General features: G+C 35.8%; 1 protein-coding gene across 1 annotated transcript; it reads left to right on the top strand.

The window, feature by feature from the left end:
- The first annotated feature begins 12,554 nt into the window (after positions 1-12,554).
- LOC131335659 (squalene epoxidase 3-like) lies at positions 12,555-18,152 on the top strand. The gene is made up of 8 exons (XM_058371128.1): positions 12,555-13,155; positions 14,813-14,924; positions 15,084-15,258; positions 15,910-16,078; positions 16,279-16,497; positions 16,628-16,903; positions 17,493-17,771; positions 17,926-18,152. Exons 1-8 carry the CDS (start codon positions 12,883-12,885, stop codon positions 18,028-18,030), a joined length of 1,608 nt encoding a protein of 535 aa, XP_058227111.1. The 5' UTR covers positions 12,555-12,882; the 3' UTR covers positions 18,031-18,152.
- Positions 18,153-18,820: the final 668 nt, after the last annotated feature.

Genomic DNA, 18,820 nt, shown 5'->3' with positions numbered 1-18,820 from the left:
AATGACGCTTGAATTCCTGTCAAATGCATGAGAGTACATGGTGCCTACCATTTATCGACTTAAATTACTTCTTCTACTTTTTTGCACCTTACGTATATGAAAACATCGTTCGTTTATCATGTGATTTTGGTATGCTATTTTGATATTTTTCAAAACGATAATATTACATTCAGTCCTTCTTTCCAAAGGGGTAGACCGTTGCCATATAGCGCAACGTCCAAACCTATTTCTTTCATCGAGGTATCTTTTCTGGTTAATTTTGTCTTTCTAGTTTTTTTGTCGACTTTGTGATCTCGACTGTTCATTGAAGTTGTGATGCGGAAACATCTATCTCTATCTACATGGAAAAGGAACTCTTGGCCATGCACCCGGCCAGACAAAAAGATTGTTTTTTGGGGAGGGGAGAAATTGCAAGGAAAACCCCAGAGTGTCGTGCTAAAACAATTTAGACCCTGTAGGTTTCTATTGTTCAACGTAAACCCTGAATTATTAAACGAGATTTATAAGTATACCAGGGTTACTCTCTAGGTGCTTGGCTGGGATTTTTGGCTACTTCAGAATTATGATTCTATGCGAGCGTGCCAGAAAAAAGGCTTGTAACTATCCTTTTTAGATTTAAGCTTATAAAAGCCAAACTTAATCAGACGATCGTGTTGTCGCTTCAATTACCTCAACGAAAAGGATTTTTCCTCTGAAGTATTGAAACGGTACAACGATTCACTAGAAATTCAACAATTAAAGAAGAACAAGATACCTTGATCAATTTAACCTGCTTTCCAAATGATTTTCCAACTTCAAAATTAAATAACACGAACAGATTACAATGTAACTACTACAAACTACTCTTAATTACTTCAAACTAAGTCTAAGTTCCTAAATTACTGCCTATGGACAAACAAAGCATAGCATAGCTATTTGTTTGATGATTTGTCTGAGGGTTCTTCCTTCTTTCGTTTCTTATATTTATAAGCAAGCTCTTGAGTCTTCTCAACAGCTTCCATTCTCCCGCCCAGCTGTCTTCAAAGTCAGTTCTGCTTTTGAGTTCAAACTTTCACTCCAAAGCTTTTGCTTGTAACCATCCCATAGTGGGTCAGTTAATCCATCATCTCCACTTCCCTTGATTGCATCGTGTCTGAAGTGGGTGGTTTTATGTTAGAATAACACTGGTTATGTCTCTGGGCTTCAAACTGCATATTTCTCCTCATTTACTCTTTGAATGACACTGACAATGATTGTCTTCATACATAAAACGACATTGAATAATTAGTCAGAACGTCATCGTTCTTTTAAGTGTGATTCTGTGCATTCCAACCCATACGTGTTTCGCTTTGTTCAGTATAGATGGCCACTTGTCATCTTTTGATTGGGCTAGTGAATTTCCCAAACAAATACTAGGGTGTAAAACTCTGTGCCAAAAAAAATCTAGGGTTTTAACAGAGAGATTGAGAGACCACGATTTAGGGTTTCAAAGCCATTTGGTAGGGAATCGAGGGTTTCTGTTACCTCGGTTCCACTACGAGAAATTAGGTCTTTAGAGATAAATTGAAATCATCACAAAAATGTATGTTTTTTGTTGTCAATAGTATAAGTCACTACTACAATAAACCATAAAGATCACAGTTATTGACTGTGATTATAAGTTTTCCATCACGTTTTTGCTACCTGATGGATTTTTTTATCTCGCAGCAAGAGTGAGATCATTTATCTCACTTTTTTCGCGCTAAAGTTTTTTACCACGCTACAAGGGTGATGCCATTTCTCTTTTATCTCGCCACAAAAGCGAGATTTTTTATCTCATTCTTTTCCGCCCTAAAATCTTTTATCACGCCACAAGGATGAAGTCTTTTCTCTTTTATCTCGCCACAAGAACGAGATCTTTTATCTCATTTTTTCCGCCCTAAAATCTTTTATCACACTGCAAGAGTGAGGTTGTTTTTCTTTTATCTCGCTGCAAAAGTGAGGTCTTTTATTTCGCGCTAAAACTCACTTTTTATCTCAGCTTTGGACTTAAACTAAGATAAAAAATTTTAAGCACCACTTTTTATCACGCTTTCACTGAAAACCGTGATCTTTGTGAATCTCTTTAGTATGACGCATATCTATTATTGTAGTAGTGAGTAACGAAAATTAGTTTTGTCACTTATAGGTTGTCTCTGAAAGTCATCTGATGACGAAAATCTTGTTTCCTCGCGAAAATCTTGTTTCCTCGCCTATAGTAACTTTTGGTGACGAAAATTTACAACAACGATCGAGTAAAGTATGTTTTGCTTGATGTTTTGCAATGAATTTTTTTTTTTTATTGTTTGGCATTTTCATTTTAAACGGTGTATTATCACTTATCCATGCATAGCACAGAACGAACGCTTGTATTACCGACAAAATTAATGGAAGTAAACTAGGACACATGTTAAGAGCTTTCCACCAATATAATTTCAGGCACTACTAGGTACGTAGCTAGCTACGAATTCTCGACTTATGCAATTAATAGTATTTTGCATTATTGACATGAATACTATGAAATTTCAACGTGGAGTACTGATTGGAATATGGATGGGATTTGCTCCTGTTTTTTGAATCATTTGATTGATCATGATATGAACAAACAACTGTTTTGTATTTGTGAGCACAAGTTTCTTGGATGATGGACGAGAATTGGCTTCTCTCTCTCTCTCTCTCTCTCTCTCTCTCTCTCTCTGTACGTAATGGGCCGATTGATTATCCTGTGCATGCACAGGGGATTTGTATACTCCTATTTGCTTACAAGTGTTTTGTCGACAAGTAATCTGAACATGAATGCAAGGGCCTTTCTTTCTTTTCGTTTTTAGAAAGAGTAAGAACTTCAGTTGATAATTAAATAGCATATAGGAAATACGACAACGTAACCAATAAAGCAACGAATACATATGAAAAGGCGAATCAGCACTAGATCTATCCAAAAAATATTGTTCGCCTGTAACTCGATGATGCATGAATGACGACAGAGTTTCCTTTGCCAAGCAATGGCCTTGGTAACTATTCTTTCACTGAGCCTTTAAGATCCTAAAAAAAAAAGTTTGAAATCTCCTTACGGAGGCTTTGCTTCTGATAGCTTGCGTACTAGCTCTTTGGCAGATTCTTTAGATATGCAGTTTCGTAGTATATGGATCCTAAAAGTCTGTTGACACAGACAAAATCGACACAGATCGTGCATAGATTTTTTGTGGGATTCACTACGGGTCTTACACAAACGATCTAAACCGTTCATTAAGTGTAAAATATTTTTTCAAAGGTCCCCACAAAAAATCAGCTCAATCCGATAATTATAAGTATTCGATCCAATCATCTTGCTTTTCATTATCTTGAAATCCGAATGAAAAATTAGATGTTTCAATTGAGTACCTGTAGGTATCGGATTGAGTTGATTTTTCACGGAAACCTTTGAAAAAATATTTTACATTTAATGAATGGCTCGAATCATTTATATGAATCTCGTAATGAGCTCCACAAAAAATCTGTGCGCGATCTGTGTTGTTCTTGTCTGTGTAAATAGCACACTTCGATATGATATTATTAGTAAAGCAGAAGAGGCTGCACAACAAAAGTATATCTGCGTAGCGACCCTCAATCTTTGTGTAATTGTGTGCACATGTGTTTTCTTTTCTTTTCTTAAAGGAATGCTAGAAACAAAGTAAAACATAATTCTAGATATAATTATGTCCGGAACGATTAATATATTTTGATCTACTATACACACATCAAACGGCTCTGAATACAATTGTTCATGTTCAGTAGTTGCGTTCCAATACCTTTTGTTTTGCTTTATCCAATGCTAGAAACATAATTAGTTCAAATAAAACTGTCCGCAACTCCACGTACATTTAACAGCTCAAAACACCGTTGTGTAGGACAGCTGTACAAATCCTATATTTTCGTGTGCACAGCTGTTTAATTATCCGCTGCCAAAGATAGAACTAAAACGCTACGGCTTTAACCGTATTTGAAATTTTCTTTTATTTTGTGTGCAGCAGGTATGAATTTTTTATTTTTTTATTTCATGTGATCTGAGTTTTACAAGTATGAAAGCCACGTGCAATCTGTGTGTGCATTGTTACTAGGTCTACGTTTTGAGAGTAGTAACGACACACACCTTGTTTCGGGACACTTTTTTTTTTACCACGCTAATGCAAATGAATAAATCATTCTACTTTCACACACAAGTACACACCCATTTACACACTCTCATTCATAATAGAGGTGGAGTCCGAACACATTATACATTCAGTGTGTGTGGATCCCATCTCTTTTATGAGTAGGGGTATGTAAATGGGTGCGTGTTTAGGTGTGGAATTAGAATTTTTGAATGAATAAATGGTTTTCCTATTTTGAATGGCATAATCAAGGCTTCCCATTTTTGGTTATCTATTTAAGAGATGACTAAGAGCATCCTCATTATAATAATCAAAATCACCGAGTTGTTAAAGTTAGCAATATATGCTAAAAAAACGCTTACATTGTAATAATCAAACTTAATAACCTCCTAACCAATAATCAAATTTAGGCATTTGCATAATCAAAACTAGCAATATTTTTGCCAATAACCAAATTTATTGAACCCCTTCTCACTCTCCTCTTTCCTCTTCATCTCCTCTTTCCTCTTCACAACTTTTACCCCAATTAAAAGGTAGGCAACATGTTCATGAGATCAGTTGCCCTTTCGGCAGCTAAATGCTTCCAAAAAAGAGCATCATTGATTCACAGAGGAATGATACTTTCTTGGGAGAATTTTGCATAAGTCCACTACAGCAATTTTCAAACCCATCTAGTCCACTTCTAAGTTTCATAACCTCTTAAGTCCACTAGCCTACAAAAATACCAATATACCCCAACATATGTAGCTTTAATCACTATATGTAGCCCTATATATACCCCACTATATGTAGTTTCTTTTCCATTTCTTCAAATGGAGGGAGGGGGGAGGGGAGAGAGAGAGAGAGAAAGCAGCGACAAATATCTCGTTGCAACCTCCTGTCATCGTCGCCATCACCACCCACTTCCCATTGCCGTCACATCCCGTCCCTGCCGATTACTCACTTTTGCCGGTTCACTCCTCCTTCTCCTCGCCTGCTCGCCACGGTGCACTCCTCATCCTCCTCCTCCTTGCCGCCCTTCGTCGCCATCCATGGCCGAGTTCCTGCCCTCCATCACTGCTACCACCGTCGCCGACACCTTCATCATCATATATCTGTTCAAAACATCAAGTGCCCTTCCAAATCGTAACAAATAACTCGATCTTTATCCCCTTGTGTCCCTCGGTATGGTTCTTTGTATTTGAAGGGTTTATACACCAGTAAAAGCATAAGAATCCTTCTTTTTCTTTTCTTTATCCTTCTCTGTGAAGGGTTGTATATTCAGATCTGTTAAGATTTTGTTTTTTGTACGTTTGTTTAGCTGTTGTTGGGTACCATATATGGTTATATGTTCAGATATGTTAGGGTTTTGTTTTTTGTACTTTTGATTAGCTGCTATTGGGTAACATATATGGTTATATGTTCAGATCTGTTAGGCCGCTGCGTGGACCAATTCATATAAGGTTGTTTATGGTTATATATGGTTATGATAACATATATGGTTATATATATAGTTATACATGGTTATGGTGTATATTTATGCATATATAAAATATATGGTTATATATTCAAGTCTATAAACGATAGTCCAATTGCACTGAAACTGTTTTTTTTGCTGGCTTTAGAATATTTTTTGTACTTTTTTGTTGCTGTTGAGAAACATATATGGTTATATATTCAGGTCTATAATCCGTTGCGCGGACCTATTCAATAATGTAAATTTAGTAGTGTACTAGTTTTTGTGTATAAATATATGTTAATTTATTTTGTACATATAACCATATATCGTGAGATATATAATGTTTAGGTTTTCGTTTAATAGCTGATATCATGAAACATATATGGTAATATACGAATTATTGAATTTTTTTTTAACATATAAAGCTATATATTTCCATCTGTTTAACTTTTTCCTTATATGTGCAGAAATGACAAATCCACAAGAAATAGGAGTATGGTTTCATGAAGTGCCTAATCCAATTTATTGCAAATTGGAGTATCAACATAATGACACCGTGATAATGGAGTTTAGGATGAACTCCAATCTCAGAAGAGCCCTCCACATCAAATCCATCTACCAAAGGTATCTCATGACGTTAAAGAGCCACATTAGGATCGTTGATCCTGACAAGACAGCCAAGAACATTAGATTTAGAATTTTAATTTGGTTAAAGTCTTTTGGTGTAATTTCTTTGTCTTGTTTTCATATTGCTATTCAGAAGACTCTGAATCCGTTTGTAGATCTATCGATCAAATTTATAACTACGTAGTTGAACAATAGCAGATTCTGAATCCATTTTTTATTTATTTTGAACACAGATGTTTTGATTGGCGGATGTAATGGTTTCAATGATCGATACTTGTTAAAACTTGAATATATATATATATATATATATATATATATGCGCACAAACATATAACCATATATATAACCATAAACAGCCTTATATGAATTGGTCCGTGTAACGGCTTAACAGACCTAAACATATAATGTTATATGTGCAGCGACAGAGCGGGTGAGTGGTTTCAATAATTGTTACTTGTTAAAACTTGATCATATATATGCATAAACATATAACCATAATCATATATAACCATAGACAACCTTATATGAATTGGTCCGCGCAGCGGTTTAATTCTTAAAAAGGAGAATATATAACGTTATATATGTACAATAACGTTATATATAGTGTATCAGAAAATGAGAATCTTCGACTGTTATATAATATTATGTAAGTACAACAATGTGATTGGTGTGATTTCAAATATATATATATATATAGATATATATATATATATATATATATAGAGAGAGAGAGAGAGAGAGAGAGAGAGAGAGAGAGAGAGAGAGAGAGAGAGAGCCGTGATTGGCGTGATTTCAAAACTAGAAGGGATAATGGGCTAAATGGATGAGATTAGAATGGAAGGGTAATTCTGTCAGGCACTAATTCTTTTTTTAAATGTAGTGGATTTTATACCTTACTAAATACATATTAGTGGACTTAGTGGGTTAGAAACTTGATCAGTGGACCTAGTGGGTTAAAAACATGCTATAGTGGACCCTAGGCCAATTTTTTATACTTTCTTTTGTTTTATTTCAACTTTCAAGTATAATTTTCCAACTATAATCGGCAATCCCAAATTAGCAAAACTCACAAAATAACATAACGGTGGTAAAATTGTTGGGACGAAATGATGGAAAAATTTTGGGGGATGAAATAATCGTTAAATGGAGGTGAAAATTTTGGAGGGAAGGAATAAGTGGCAGTAGGCGCATTGATTTTAATTATGGGCAAAAAATAAATAATTTGAGACTTAACATTACTAATTTTAGCAACTTCTAAATGGATAATCAAAATCAATTTTGATTATTCAAATTTGCTTATTACAATGAGGATGCTCTAAGATTAACAATGTGAAATCTCACAATGCATGGTTCATAATTAAAAATTCACTTTTAGTGGAGAGAGACAAAAAGAGTTATGATTAAATATAGGAAAATTCTAAAATCAGCCCAATGGGTTGACAATAGTGAGTGTGTGAATGTGTATTAAAGGTATAAAAAGTACACAGAAATACGTGTTTTCCTTGTCTTTTAGTATGCTTATCGTCAGCCCAGTGGGCTGACAATAGCAAGACCGTTAAATATAAGTGAGCGAGTCCATTGATAATGGGAGGGGAGAGAAACGAAAGAGGGGGTTGTGGTCCCATTAGATTTGGTTTGCCAAGAGAAAAATGTGGCTAGTTTTAGTTATCTGAATGCCAAAATTTGGTTATTGGTTAATAATTTGCTAAGTTTTTTTTTTGATTCTCAAATTGCTAAGTTTGATTATACTTTTGTAAACTATATTCTGGTCCAACATTACTAAATGTTAAAATTTCTTTATTTTGGTTAAACCATTGTAAACACTCTAATTAATATTGTAAACACTCTAATTAATATATTTCTTTATCGGCTTATTAATGGTAATTAAACCAATGGCACCAATATTGACCCAATGCCTACAAAATTGGTTGCGCCGAGTTAATGGCAAACCGCGCGCCCTGACCACACACGTTAAATATGTAGCGTTTTAATGCTTATAAATAGCCTGATTTTGAGAATTGCTTAAACGCTAAGCAAAAGGTTTTCCTCTTCCTTTTTCATCGAAGGAAATGAACTACTCCGTTTGAGCACACAAAATTGAGAGTTCGCCTTCCGGAATCACGGTGCCAAATGCCTTGAGTAGTACCGTACTTAGGAAACTCACCCACCCACCCAGACACAGTCAGTCTCAAATGAGGGAGTTCTTATTTTAGTTAAAATGCGGACCTCCTCATTTCTCCCATTTTCCGATCGAATTTCGATGATCCGAACCGCTCAATGTGTTCAGAACTTGATTTTAAGAGTACTCGCGAGAAATCGGCAAAAAAAATGACCGGGAAGGGCTTTATCCGAGCAGTTTTTGTTTGAACCGTTTGATAAAAAAACAAACAAAAACTGCTTGGATGAAGCCCTTCCCGGTCATTTTTTTTGCCGATTTCCTGTGAATACCCTTAAAATCATATTCTGAACACATTGAGCGGCTCGGATCATCAAAATTCAATCGGGAAAGGGATGTCTGCATTTTATTAAAATAAGGTGGTCCTTACGGGAGACGAACTGTTTATATATATATATATATATATATATTATTGTTGTGCTAGAATAATAGAAGTGCAGTTATGGTACCTCATCAGTTGCGTGATGGCTGCTGCACGTATTTCGAGATCAAAACTAAAATCTCATCACTTATGAATGATGTTAAAGATTATTTTAGCCTCAATAAAGGATTATAACGATTAAGGACTCGAACTTGGGTCTTATCCAACATAGTAACATGTACAAAGTTACTATGGTTAGTTACTATGGTTCGGTCAAACCATAGTAACTCTATACATGTTATTATTGTTGGATAAGACCCAAGTTTGAGTCCTTAATCGTTATAGAGTTGCTTAGAAAAAAAAATTCCACTACTGAAAACACTCCCAGTAACATTAAGGGGGTGTTTGGGAGCCTACTTTTTAGCTTTTCATTTTTAACTTTTTGGCTTTTGGGATTATGATCATGATATATTTTGTATTTGGTAGAGTGTTTGGATAATATGTGCAGAATGCATTTTACAGCAGGAGTAGTGTTTCGGAGATATGAAATGAAAATGAATTATGGATTGATTTTTTACTATGTTACCCCTGATTATTAATAATGGTGTATAATGTATATAAATAGTGTTTTAATCAATTTTTTAAAAATTTACTTCCGAAATTGCTTATGTACATGAACTAAAAGTGTTCCCCACCTTTTTTTTAATTATATTTTTATAATGTATGTGAACAACTGTGTGAGGTGAAGGAAAATCAGTTGAGAGATAACGTTAAAAAACGAGGGCAAAGTGGAAATTATTCCAAAAGGAAGAGAGTAGGGATGTCTTTTTGGCACGACAGGATTCCAAATTGAGAAAATGAAAATTGAAATAGCTCCTCTTCACCTCTTTCTGCGTTTTGTATTAGAAATGTGAAAATAGAAAACTTATTTTCCTCAAAACCCATTTTGCCTCTTTCAGCCAAACACCCAAAATCCAAAAATGAGAAGTAGAAAATGGAAAAAGGGGCCATCCAAACACCCCCTAATAAAATGGAGCACCCCAAGATTTTGTTCGTTTCTTAAACACCACGGTTGAAGCCACGACATTGAGGCCAGGTATGATAATGGTGGTAGGGTGGTGGACCAGTGGGCCCTCTATATGAGTGTTTGAAAGTCAGAGGAACTCCATGCATGGGGTTGTTACTGCTAGTCAAATTCGGACTCGGTATGCTTGAAAGTCTGATTTGCCCCTACATATTTTCCTACATTACAATAATGTCCTTTTTTTTCTCTCTCTTACTAATTCATTTTTTCCCCCAATTATACATACTTCATTTATCTTTATTAATAAAATAGTGAATAAAAATAAATATTGTTTTGAGATGTTACATTATGGTGCAATCTTATTCGTCTTTCTATCTAAGCATTTCACGTCTATTTCATATTTTTGGATGCAATATTTTTATTTATTGGTTGTGTTTTACGCTTGTCTTGCAAAAAGATGGATTAAAATGGTAAAAACTTGATTAAGTGTGTTAAAATTTAAAATTATTTTTTAAAAAAAGTGTTTAATTAAATCTACATTTTTTTCGAAAAGGAAAATGGTCCCCAACTTCATCTTCTCCTACATAATTGTATCAATTGAGAGGGACCAGACTTGGAGAAAATGTCAAAAAAAAGACTTGGAGAAAGTCTATGTTACAAATTCCGACGATGACATGAACTTAAAAAAGACATTTTATTTTTTACCAAAAAAAAAAATCTCATTGGCCCATTTTATTTTCTTACAATGGAATTTTAAGGGATGTCTCCTTTGAAAGTTTAACACGATTTCAACATCCCTTTATTCTCTATCTTATAAATACTCTTACTTATTTATAGGGTTAGCTTGTCGAAATTTACAAACTTTTTCGTTGATTTTTGTTAAGATATCTCAAAGTAAAAGAGGAAACAAAATGGAATATTAGAGAATGCATTCGTTTTACTCCTAAAATGGGTGGGATTGTTTTTCAAATAATTTCAAAACAACACCAGGGTCACCATAGAATGTGGGGACCATACCATCGCCTTTCTATTTTTGGGTGTTCATAAAAATTATTTAATTCTCACATAAATACAGAATATACATGAACAGTATACTTCTCCCTCTCATATAACATGTGGGACTTACAAGTACGCGTGTTCAGAAAAATTATTTAATACTGTCGAAATATTTGAATAGTATACTCCTTCTATCATATAATACGTGGATCCACACGTGTGAGACTCATGTATTGTGTGAAAGGGGAAGAATACTCCTGAAATACTAACCAATTACTTTTCTTTTTTTTGGTCCGTCGGAAATTCTGACCAATTATTCTTCGGTAGAACACACCGTCGCCTTTCGCCTTTGATAGCATAAGGAAAAATAGAAACAACTAAATAAACGAGTTGTCCAACGCCAATACGTCGTAGGTCACAAAATGGAAATGTTATTCTGTCACGTAGGCCAAGAAATATTGTTCCGTCAAACAGTATCACTATTTGTAAGAAATTTTACTGCACTTATATTGAAAGTCCGAGACCGATTCTAAAATCTCTTTACTTGTTAACGGTGTCAAGATGTTTAGTCATAATAAAAGGGTGTTGCTAATGCTAAAATTGTAGTGCATAAAATTTTTGTACCATGTGCAATGTACAAGATTTTTATGCATTAGAATTTTGGTACAAACAAAAATAATTTTTGACATTATCATTCCCCAATAAAAAGCTGCAGTATAAAAACTTGAGTATGTGTATTGTCCAACAAAATTTCTAACAACTTAGCACACCTCTTGTTGGTCCCCACGTCAGAGCATCTCCAACCCATTTCCAAACCTTCAAAATATTTGTAATTTATCCTCTATTTTCTTCATTTTTTCTACTATTCGAGAGAATTTTAGAAGGATCTATCGTCATTTTTAGAGATTTGGTTCCAAAATGAAAATATCGTACATCCAAAAGGACAATAGGTTTCTCCAAAATGAGAAATTTTTTGGTACCGGGTGGGTACCACCTCGCCGTGCCCATGTGGTGCCCGAGTAGTACATCCGGGTATTTCAAAAGTGTATTGGACGGTTCAGATTGAAACCCTTCATCCTCTCATCCCATCACTTTCTCTCTCTCGACATTCAAGCGTCCAACATCGAAATGGACGGTCTGGATATTCCGAGCGGGCGCCATTTGGTACCCATCTAGTACTGAAAAAAATTCTCGCTTCTTCCAAAAAGTACAAAAAGTAAAAAAAAAAAAAAAAATCTTCTGTTAACATGTCACATTTAGGCTCCGTTCGGCTAAATAAGCCACGTGACTTATTTTTTTGTTCTTATTTAATTTTTTTTCATATTTGTTAGTTTTTCATCAATTTTTTGGAGATTATTGCATCGTCTTTATTAAAAAAAATGATTTCGATTATAATTTTTTACTTTTTAGAGTTCTTTTGTCATGACATTGTTTTCGTCTTTATTCAATAAAAATTTAATTTTTTCTTTTTTTTTCAAAAAAAATTGATTTCGATCATAATTTTTTACTTTTTAGATTCTTCTTGTCATGACGATGCAATAACTTTTAAAAAATTGACGAAAAACTAACAAATACAAAAAAAATTTAAATAAAAATAAAAAAATAAACCACTTAGCTTATTTAGCCGAACGAAGCCTTAATTCTCCATTTTCAAAGTTTTAGAGATATTTTGGAGACGCTCTCGTGTGGTTAGTAGTAGTAGGAAATTATAAATGGAATTAAAAAAGTTTACGTAATACAACAATCTTTTTTTTTTTGATCGGACGTAATACAATCTCGAACCACCAATAAAATAAGATCCAGGTCAAATCAGAACCCATCAAAATGCTAGTAGTACAACCCTTCTCCTCCGCCTCTCACTCTCACCGCCCTTTCCCGGGTCGACCCGGATTTCAATCCGGACCCCCACGACATCTGCCAGCACGAGCCGTCCCCACGATTCTGGCCTATAAAACCCCCCTCCTCTCTCCTCCGACACTCTCTTTCGTCCTCCTCTTCCAGCACCCCTCTGCGACCTCGATAACACCCACAGCCCGATCCCGACCCGCCGGAGCCAGACAGACATAAACGAGAAGCGGGGGCAACGGCATTTTCGGGGCGAGGGTGGAGGGAGAAAGCGACGGTTCGAAGGATATGGCGGTAATGGTGGACAACTACGTCGCGGGCACCCTCTTGGCGTTTCTCTTGGGGTTCGTTGTTGTGTACATTTTGAGGCGCAAAACGACGGCGGAGAAGGATGAAAGGGCAGAGGGAAGAGCGGAGGGTGGTGGGTTTGATGAGATCCAAAATGATTGCGTCCGGAGCTCTACCAACGGAGAGGTCCGGCCCGAGGGAGGACCCGAGACTGATGTCGTCATCGTCGGAGCAGGGGTCGCCGGCGCTGCCCTCGCTCACACCCTCGGCGAGGTCAGATCTTCTTTCTTTCTTTCTTTTTTTTTAATCCAGTATCTTCGTAATTGCGAAATTACCAGGTACGGAATTAGAATACGAAATTTTTTATTTTTTTTCTCTGCGGGAAAATTTTTTTGAGGAAAGAAAACATCCTGTTCAAAGGGGTAATTTTTCTGGCAACTAATTTGAAAAGCCATGATAATCTTTACTACTTGCATGCTTCACGGTACTAGAAAGTAGAAACAACTGTAGACTTTTCTTTTTCCCGGTCAAAACAAACAGGGTATAGAGGAAAGCGGATAGTCCAAATGGTTGGGTCATTCATGCACTGCTCATCCTGTAGAGGTCTAGAATCTTGATTAGTGTTTTTTTTTCAACCGAATCGTGATTAGTGTTGTAATATTCTAATCGTTCATAAATGGGAAAAAGATAGTAATAAGTAGTATCCGACAAGATTTGATGATTATTCTTTTAAGCGGTTGATGATTTTGAACTTTTTGGCCTAATTACTTGAATCGTTTGAGTAATTTTTTATTGTTAAACAGCACAGCTACTTGTTCCTTTCTTTTCTTTTTTTGTGAAATGGAAGAATGAAAATCTCGGGAGGACAATCAATCGTGGCGTAGATGTTTGATCTGGAGCCGGTTTAACGGGACCCAGTAGCAGTGGTAACGTCTTTCTTGAGTAGTACAGTACAACTGGAGTTTTAGGGATTGGGAGATGCTCAAAGCGGCGGTGCTTAGGGATGTTTAAATAAAAAATTGATGCTAGCCTGTACGGCATACGTAGCACTACTATACCCTCACGACAGCTAGTTCAGATTTGTTTCACTAGACAATGATCTACGGGTCATGGACGGCTCCGAAATTTTAGTTTAGAGGTGCGAAAAACATAAAGAGATTGTTTTGTATATGAAGCTTTATACAAAATAAATACTCCTATATTTATTTTAGTTGAAGATTTAATGGGCCTAGTTTATTTGGTTTTGTTGAGCTAGATTATCTACCTTCTCAAATTTACTAGTTTACTTTGGCTACGTATAAGATTCCGTTCCAGAAACCTTCTTAAAAAATAAACAGTTTATTTCACATTTTCAAACTCAAAAATAAAGTAAATGAAAAATAATTTTTCAATTTTTTTTTGCATCGTATAAAAGATCTCATCGAGATCTTCCAAACAAGATCCATATTGTATATTTTTAAATTTCAATAAACCTATAATTTTTGAGCTTGAAATTACCTCCTTAAAAAATAAGGACTTATTTTTTGTTCCGGAACGGAGCCTAAGTAATTTCGTGCTGACAATGTTAAAGAAAAATGACCTTATTATATATAAAAAGTAGGAAATTTTGGTGCTTTTTTTGAGAGTGTGTTGAAGAAGAAGCCACTGCTTTAGCTGGGATTTGGATTTATGATGGTCAAAGAATTTTTCTTTTTATTTTCTCCTTTTTCAGATGTTCTCTCTTTTTCCTTCTGTAAAGGCCACAGTATCATGATTCCATGACAAGGGAGATGGGTCCGATGCTTTGATTCTCCCCAGGAACTAGAGGGTCCAGACCAACCGTGTGACTGGACCGTGACTGGACCCTTCTGTTATTGTAGAGAAGCCCGCCCCTTTGTTTTTCTTCTTGTGAACGAATCTTTAGACTCTTATTTTCTTCCATTTGTTGCAGGAAGGACGGAGAGTTCATGTAATTGAAAGAGATTTGACGGAGCCCGACAGAATTGTTGGTGAACTTTTACAGCCTGGAGGATACCTAAAGCTAATTGAATTGGGCCTTCAGGGTATGCCTTGACTTATCCTATGGTTTGGTTTGTGATATGTCCTGTGTGTATGAAGTACAATATATTTGAGTTATTGACTATTTTATTTTTTATTTTTTTTGGTCATGAATGGTTTCTTTCGGTTGTGAAAGCTCGATCTCATATGGTCTTGGAGTGCAGATTGTGTGGAGGAAATTGATGCCCAGAGGGTGTTGGGATATGCTCTTTTCAAAGATGGGAGAAATACTAGGCTTTCGTATCCTTTGGAAAAGTTTCATTCCGATGTGGCTGGGAGAAGCTTCCACAATGGTCGGTTCATACAAAGGATGAGAGATAAAGCCGCTGCCCTTCCGAAGTATACTTTCTTGCCCATTGTTTCCTATTTGGTCTATAGAGTTTTTGAACCATGCTATACAAAATAAGTTAAACCCAATAAACAGCTGTCACTTTTTCGAATTAAGTTTCAGATCCATCAATACTTGTCTGTCCTCACAGGTCATGACTCCACATTGGTTAGGGAATCAGATTGGTCATGACTTGTGACTTTAATAAAGAATAGTGCATAAAGATTAACGATAACGCACCTAAGCTCTAATTATATGCTAGTCAAAATTGGAATTTTATTTTCTCCCCCTTTTTCCCAAGAAAAAAAAAAACTTTTTCATTGAATTGATTCCCAAAGTACCCTCACTCCACGAGCTGGTTTTCACTTTTCAAACACAAGGATTATAGAGAAAACACTCGCTTTCCAGAATGATAGTTCTGATTTTATGAACTTTTTTTTATGTCCTAGAGCTTTGAATTTAGTACTTTACTACCAGAAAATCTTGGCTTTCAAAATTTATCTGACGCATATTAAAATTTATTTTTTCATACTCCTAGTGTGCGATGCAGTATAGCCTCTACTGACTGTTCATTTTAACCATGTCATGGCTGAAATATTGCTGTTTCGTTATTTGATTATTGATTCCATTCCCTGATTTTGTGTTTCGATTTTTCTATCCAGTGTGCGACTAGAACAAGGAACTGTAACATCCCTACTTGAGGAAAACGGAATAATTAAGGGGGTTCAGTATAAAACAAAGACCGGTGAAGAAATTAGATCATATGCTCCTCTTACAATTGTTTGCGACGGATGCTTCTCAAATTTACGCCGTTCTCTTTGCAAACCTATGGTAAAGAATCTTTACCTGCTAAATTATTCTGTGCTTGATGTTTGATTAATTCGCTAAACATTCATATGATTTTCTTCTGATGCAACCAACCAAGTTATTATACTCGCATTTGATTTTGCTACTATTTGACCAATGCTCTAGACTTCTAACGAGCATCGAGCACTCCTTTTATAATTTTCTGTTATTAATTTGTTTTACAGGTAGATGTGCCCTCTTGCTTTGTTGGCTTGGTCTTAGAGAACTGTAACCTTCCATTCCCAAATCACGGGCACGTTATTTTAGCAGATCCCTCACCCATTTTATTCTATCCAATAAGTAGTACAGAGATTCGTTGTTTGGTTGATGTACCCGGCAAAAAGATCCCTTCTATTGCTAACGGTGAATTGGCGAACTATTTAAAGACTGCCGTCGCTCCCCAGGTATCTTTAGCTTTTCAAATGCAATAAACTAACATTTATTGTTTCTACTTCTGATTTCATTCTTGCAAACTGTCATGTCTTCTATGCTTCCAACTAAGACATCGGATTAAATAATACAATTTTAATTCAGGTTCCACCTGAGCTGCACAAAGCATTCTTAGCTGCAATTGACAAAGGAAATATTAGAACAATGCCCAATAGAAGTATGCCGGCTGCTCCCTACCCTACACCTGGAGCACTTTTAATGGGTGATGCTTTCAACATGCGGCATCCTTTAACTGGAGGAGGAATGACCGTTGCTCTGTCTGATATTGTTGTTCTGCGGGATCTGCTTAAGCCTCTGCGTGACCTCAATGATTCAGCTTCATTGTGTAAATATCTGGAATCGTTTTACACGCTGCGCAAGGTAAGCTGGAGTCCAATCCTTTGTCGTAGTGCCATTATAACATAGATGATTAAGTTGCTTATATGTAGCAATACTATCTTTGCAATGGGAAGTAGGAAAGATGATCACCTTACTGAAAAGCTACAGGAGTTCAAAGAGAAGGGTTGCATGTTCTTTCACTGAGCGAATTATTATTTCTGCACTATAAGGATATGACATTTTCCCTTCATTGCAGAAAATACTTCAAAATTTGTTTTCAGTCGACATAACCATTATGTTGTGGTAGTTGTAAAGTCATGGTGGTAAAAAGATTACCAAAGTTAGAAAGGGCTGCATAAGTTTATGCATGAAGGATTCCATTCCTCAAATGGATCAAAAAAATATATGCCATGTCACCTTCCCCACCCCCAAAAGGGAGAAAAGAATCCAATTACATGAAAGGTTGAAGGAAAGACCGGAAAACTTAAATTGGTTGATTTTGATGCCCACTTTTAAGTCTTCTATCCGACTATTGAAGTGATAAGACAAAATTTCATTTGATAAATGTTTCTTTCATTCCTTTTTGAGTTTGATTCAATGATATTATTGGCACCGTATGCTTGTCGTGCAGCCTGTGGCATCCACTATAAATACTTTGGCTGGAGCCCTATACAAAGTGTTTTGTGCCTCTCCTGATCAAGCAAGAAAGGAAATGCGTGAAGCATGTTTTGATTATTTAAGCCTTGGAGGAGTGTGTTCAACTGGACCTGTGGCCCTACTCTCTGGGCTAAACCCTCGACCATTGAGCTTGGTACTCCATTTCTTTGCTGTGGCTATTTATGGTGTTGGTCGTCTCTTAATTCCGTTTCCTTCCCCTAAACGCTTGTGGATCGGAGCTAGGTTAATTTCGGTATGTTGTTTAATTTTTGGTTTTACTTGTTTTCTACTTCTCAGTTTCAGTATCTCTGGATCCTAGCCCTAAATTCGATTATTGGCAAAATGGAAATCCTAACCCTTCTCTCTCTGCACATGGAAAATAAATTTTATGAATTTTTTTTTTCCAGGGTGCATCCGGTATCATATTTCCGATAATAAAGGCCGAAGGGGTGAGGCAAATGTTCTTCCCTGCAACTGTCCCAGCCTATTATAGGGCGCCGCCTGTTGAATGAAATAAGTTTTTTGCTCCACGGCCTTAAAGATCACATTTAACTGACTGCCTTCCTAGTTCTGGATTTTCCTTTTAAATGTAATAATAAATCTCCATTCTTTATGTTAGTAATACTATTCATAATGGTCTCCTTTTATTGATATCACTATCGAGATGCATGCAAGTTGGTCCGGACATTCGGTTATTAAAAAACATTACTTCCGGTATTGCATGCATGTCATAGTGATGAAAACCTTTGCCAAGGTTCTTCAAAAGTTTACCTCTTGAAGATTGAAGAAAAAGACCTGATCTGGGATATCAGTTTCTCTTCGAATTTAGAAAGCAAGACTTACCCGATCAAAAAACAAGAGTGTAAGACTTACCCCTCTCTATGGTGAGTTCTAAAATAGATTCAAAGAGTCCTAATAACCAACTTTTTCTCACCTTATTTTCTCCCAACTTAATTCAACAACTATTTCTGTTAAAAAATAATTGTCATGTCCGAGGTCTTTAGAAAAAAAATTAAAAATTACTCCCTCCGTCATTTTTTAAGTGTCTAGCTTTGTAACTCTAACTTATTAAGGAGATTTTATCATTACACATTTTCATATCAACTTTTACCTCAACTTTTCATACTTACTCTCTACGAAGATATCATAATTATATTTTTATTCACTAATTTTTCAAAATTGAATATATTTTTAGGGGCAAAATGAAAAATGTACTAACTTTAACCCACTAACTTTATAAAATGGACACTTATTAATGGACATACCAAAATGGAATCATGGAATCTAAAAAAAGAGACGGAG

The sequence above is a fragment of the Rhododendron vialii genome, chromosome 8a (genome assembly GCF_030253575.1).
Source record: "Rhododendron vialii isolate Sample 1 chromosome 8a, ASM3025357v1".
NCBI lineage: Eukaryota > Viridiplantae > Streptophyta > Magnoliopsida > Ericales > Ericaceae > Rhododendron > Rhododendron vialii.
Note: the sequence above shows the minus strand (reverse complement) of the source record. Positions and strands in the feature narration are given on the sequence as shown.